Here is a 5,209-nt window from a genome sequence, read left to right as displayed (position 1 = left end):
CAATTCAATCAGTCATAAATCATCAATCCAAACTGCACGTACCTGAATTTAAGCCTAAACATTGTTACTCAAGCAACTGAACCTCTCTCTCAGTTTTAGCCAAACCTTGAATCAAATGCCCAAACACCAATCATTAACATACACGTCAACCTTTAGGACTAATCCCAAAACGTACATAATTTATTCCAACAATTCCCACATAACTTACCCAAAACTTACACAAATTCATGCTTAGAAGTTATAGACAGCGCATCAAAATGCTCAAAATCCTCGACCTAGAAGCCAAAAACCCATGGTTAATGTCAAATTGAAACCAAGAACTAATGGGCATGGGAGACATCCCAACAATTCACCCAATAAACATAAAAACCTCACCTAAAACCCGAGATCCGATGACTAGAAGATGGAAAAGTTGTGGCTGGACGATAACCGGCGGGCAGCGTGGCTGACTAGATGGCAACTGGCGGCGGCGCGACTCAATCAATAACAGAGAAGAGAGGCAACTGACATGGTGTGCTGAGCTAAGACGCTCGCATTTGGGCAAGAAAATGCGCGGGAAAGCTGAGGAACTCTGATGGCGTGAGACAACAACGATTGGCGAGGCTTACGACCAACGCGCGGCTTGAAGAAACTCGACCAATGGCATGTGGCTGAGACAGTGATAGCTAAGGCTTCGGACGTCGGGGGCGTCTGGCGACAAATTCCCTTCGTCGGCGGCGCTAAGTTTTGTGGGGGGTGGGGTTGGGCGCTCTTGCTTTTGAAATTAATGGGAGGAAGAAATAGTTAATTTTTTTTCTAATGCACAAACTGAGAGGGAGAGAGAGAAAAAGTAATTCTTTTCTTTTTGTTTTCTTTTTCTTTTTACTGCCAATTCAAATAACTAAATCTTCCTATTTATAAATTTTCTTCTCTTTTTCCTCCTTTAATTCCAAATCTCTTTCTAAATTGAATCCAAATAAAATATTATCCAATAACTCAATATCCCCTAATCCTTTCCAAAAATTCCTTCCAAATTAATTTAAATCTTCCACTCGTAAATAAAATAAAATAAAATTATCTTAATAAAATAATCCAATTTAATCTGCAAACCAAATTAAATCCCAATAATCCAAAATAATTGAATTGAAATTAATTGGACAATTTATTTATATCCATAATTCCAATCCATCCAAACATTCCAAAATAAAATAATAAAATTTTACATGATAAATTCAGGATGTTACAAAAGGACTTATTTTTTTTTTTGAATTTGGATGAATATATTGGAAAAAACATCCTACTATTATCGTAGGAATAAGTAGAAAATAATTGAGAAATTAAAAGAAAACAACAAAATTAAACTAAGACACATAAACATTTACACGAAAAAAAACCAAGACTCTCATAAAAAAAATCCATTATGTAAAAAATTATTACCATCACAAATAATAGTTTCCCTCCTCAATCCCAAATTACAAAAGCATCTTCTCAAAGCTTTTATGGTTCATATCCTTTAATTTCACTCTCAAATTAGACAATGTAAAAGGAAATTCAACTAAAGTTAACACATCAAAACTTAAAAAATATTTTAAACGGAGACAATTTGAAACTAAAATTATAAGCTCTTTTTAGGGTGTTAGGAGTCCATCCATTGGTTTTTAACTTTTACGGCATAGGACAACTTCTCTTTCTACTGTTTTGCCAAAACTACACTTGAATATAGTAGGTTCAATTAAATCATGTACGTGTCACTCTACTATGGCGTTAGATTATATTTGAGGAAAGTTTGGCCACCCACTTAAAGCTATACATGAATAATTTGCAATATTATTAAAATATTATGTTATTGAAGTTTCCCAGATAATTGGATATAAATACCTGAAGATATGGATAGATATAGTGTATCCTATAGAAAAGATTATCAGAGTAAATTATACAGAGAAATGGGGATTAATGAGTCAATTATTTTGGTAGTGGTTGTGGGTTTGAGCATGAGCCACGGAAGCTTGGGTCAGTCAAGTGGATGCACCACGGCCTTGATAAGCTTATCCCCATGCTTGACTTACATCACCGCCACCGGAACCACCTCTCCGTCTTCCTCGTGCTGTTCGCGCCTTGCCACCGTGGTTCAATCGCAGCCACGCTGTCTTTGCTCTGCCCTCAACGGTGGCGCCGCCGCTTCTCTCGGTGTCACCATCAACCAGACTCGAGCTCTTGCGCTTCCTGCTGCTTGTCGTCTTCAAACCCCGCCACCCACCCGATGTAATGGTAATTACCTACTTTCCTCTTAATGTATATATCTTAATATTTGGGAGCATTCAGAAATATTAATTTATACTCAAAACTTTAGAATTTATATCCATTTAAATTCTAAATTAATAATTTTATTGATTTAATTTCTAAATATTTGTAATTATATCAATTTTTTTCCTCTATTAAATTTGGTAGGAAGAAATCTCGTGTGAAACTTATAATTAAATCGATTCAATTCCTAAACGAATAAATGAATTAATTTAGACTTTTATTCAAAATTTTCTTTGAGAATCATCCATTCATTTTACTTTAAACGTCCATTTTGTAAAACCAACATTTGATAAAACCTACATAGATTTGTCAATTAATGTAAAGACGATTTTCAAAAGTAATCGTAATGATGAATTTAAATTGATTGACTTATACAAATTTAGAAGTTGATCGACTTAAATTATAAATTTCACATGGTATTAATCAAACAAAATTTGGAGAAATGTCCAAATAGATATATTAGTTTATGATTTAAATTGATACAACCGTTAGTTCAAGATTTTTTTTGATAAAGTTAGAAGGTTTTAATGGATACAATCCCAAAGTTTAGACGTACAAATTTATATTTGTCCACAAAAATTTATATTTGAAAAAAAATGATAATTTGACACATGAGTAAGGGTGTGTTTAAAATACATTTTCAAGTGCTTAATTTTAAAAAATAAATAATTTTAGAAAAAATTAGAATGCTTGACAACTACTCAAAATAGCATTTCAAATATATTTTAATACGTTTTTATATAAAAAAATGTTTAAATAAAAATGAGTTTTTTTTAAAACTTTTTTTTCTTAAATCAATCCAAACGGATCTGAAGAAAACTATCAAAAGTGCATCTTATGCAATCCTTTCTGTTACAAAGCTAAGAAAATAAAGGAGAAAAAATATTTAGGTGTTGTCCGAGTTACACTTATTTTTGTGTAGCTAATCAATTACCCAATTAAAAACTATGTTGTGATAAGAAATTTTGACTTTTTAAAAAAAGTTAAATTATTATTATTTTATTTTGGTCATGTGGGGCTGTAGGAAGGTAGGTGTAGCTATTCATCATCCAAAAAAATCAACTTTTCTATAAAAAAAAAAAAGCAATATTTGCCACCTGACAAGTTTTTATTGAATGGATGGCACAAAAATAGTTGCAAACCTAGTTAACACTTAAATATTTTTTAAATTGAACAGGAGAGAATATGGTTGTTTTTTTGGTTAAACTGTCAAAAATATGCATGAAGTATAGAATTAGTTTTAATTATATTTCAAAATTAAAAAGTTCATTTTAACTCTTGAAATTTAAAATTCTTTCAAAAACAATCTTAAAATGAACAAATCTAAACATATAGGATAAGAAAATTTGGTTGGTTAGGGTTAGAAAACAAAAATTATGAATGAAAGAACATAAATTGGGAGGTATTCTAATTGTTTTAAATGGTAAAACTATTGAAATTATTTTCAAATATAGCAAGATGTCATTGTCTATAAATGGTAGATCACGATAGAACATAATAGACATCTATAAAGGATGATAGACCGTGATAGATATTTACCTATAGTAACATTTTATTATATTGTAAATAAGTTGGTTAATTTTTCTTTATTTGAAAACAATCCGATTCCTGATCTTGGTAGATAGTTTTTTCGTTTTGTCCAAATTTTTTTCCATCAATTTTTTTCCTAACAAATTTTAATAGAATAACCTATTTGAGAACTTTTAACTTCATGAAGGGTAAAATCAAGAATTGTAAGAGAATATAGCCAAAGTGATCATAACTGAACATGTGTTAGTAACCATGAAGTCCATAGTTTGAATCTCCCTATCTCGATGGTATAAAAACAAATATTTAGATGCATTATGTCCGATCATAATTTGACATGTGTGCCCTAGTATTATTTTCTCTCTAATTAATATTCATTTATAATGTTACGATGGATGTGAAATGAAAATACAGATAATGGTAATGGAGGTGAGGGTCCGATAATATCCCCAATAAGTTCATCAGACAAATTAGCAGACGATGAAGAAGTTGGTGAAGCTCCTTCAACGCCGGCGACAACATGGGAGTCCAGTTTTCCTTCTGCAATAGGGTCCGACAATGTTCCGATAACCAAAGCAATCCCATCGGGCGGCTGGAGCTTAATCAACTCGCCCTTTTATCATCTCATTAATCTCAGCATATTTCTTATATCTATGTTGCTTTAAGCTTAATTATTATTGAATTGCCCTATCACAAAATCAAATATTAATTTATCTTTGCAATATTATTTATTTATACACCCGTAAGTTTCTAGTACGTTGGTACTCTCATTGTATCTTAATGTACTTTCTATGTTAACTAAGCATTTTTCTTTATAAATAGTTATTTAATGATGTGACTAGATCCATATCATTTCTTAACTGTTGTTTGAAGTAATACTCATCATATTGTAGTATGCTGCCTCATCCATCTTCGCAGCGGTTGACAGCCATTGGCTGGTTTTTCCCCCGCAAGGAATATAAGGAAGCTTAATAGCGATGCGACTTGTAGTTGTCAGAAACGGCAGGACCCTCAGAATAACGAACAGTAAATTGTCAAGGCACGACGATCAAGCGAAGAGCAAAACCTACAAAACAGAAACTTGTTATAGGCTGAGTCATGGAGCTCGCTCTCTTTAAAACGTTTCGCAGTTATGCCGAAATGTGCAAGCAGGTCTGAAAATTACCACGTCGTCCCCAGAGTGAAACAGCCAAAAGAACCAGACAAAATATTCTTATCCTTAGTTTCAGTATAAGTTTAGAGGTGGATGGCACAATTTTTAGAGGTAGATGGCACAAAATAGTTGCAAACCGAGGTAAACTTCAGTTCCATCTCGCCGGTTCCAACAACTTTCGTGGAGTGGTGATCTCCCAATAGAATATTCTTATCCTTAGTTTCAGTATAAATTTTAAATAAACTA

The 5,209-nt window shown here is 32.6% G+C and overlaps 1 protein-coding gene across 1 annotated transcript; it reads left to right on the top strand.

Moving 5' to 3' along the window:
- Positions 1-1,884: 1,884 nt before the first annotated feature.
- Positions 1,885-4,670, top strand: LOC150030245 (non-specific lipid transfer protein GPI-anchored 5-like). The gene is made up of 2 exons (XM_090309916.1): positions 1,885-2,247; positions 4,225-4,670. Exons 1-2 carry the CDS (start codon positions 1,923-1,925, stop codon positions 4,473-4,475), a joined length of 576 nt encoding a protein of 191 aa, XP_090166042.1. The 5' UTR covers positions 1,885-1,922; the 3' UTR covers positions 4,476-4,670.
- The last annotated feature ends 539 nt before the right edge of the window (positions 4,671-5,209 follow it).

This window comes from Benincasa hispida, unplaced genomic scaffold, assembly GCF_027475165.1.
Source record: "Benincasa hispida cultivar pf3 unplaced genomic scaffold, pf3_genome.v1.1 HicScf410, whole genome shotgun sequence".
Lineage (NCBI taxonomy): Eukaryota > Viridiplantae > Streptophyta > Magnoliopsida > Cucurbitales > Cucurbitaceae > Benincasa > Benincasa hispida.
Note: the sequence above shows the minus strand (reverse complement) of the source record. Positions and strands in the feature narration are given on the sequence as shown.

Bases quoted from the DNA above. Each gene is read 5' to 3' on its own strand.
- LOC150030245 (XM_090309916.1), top strand. From the start codon at position 1,923: ATGGGGATTAATGAGTCAATTATTTTGGTAGTGGTTGTGGGTTTGAGC. The intron at 2,248-4,224 runs GTAATTACCTAC...ATGAAAATACAG, and splicing joins GCCACCCACCCGATGTAATG to ATAATGGTAATGGAGGTGAG.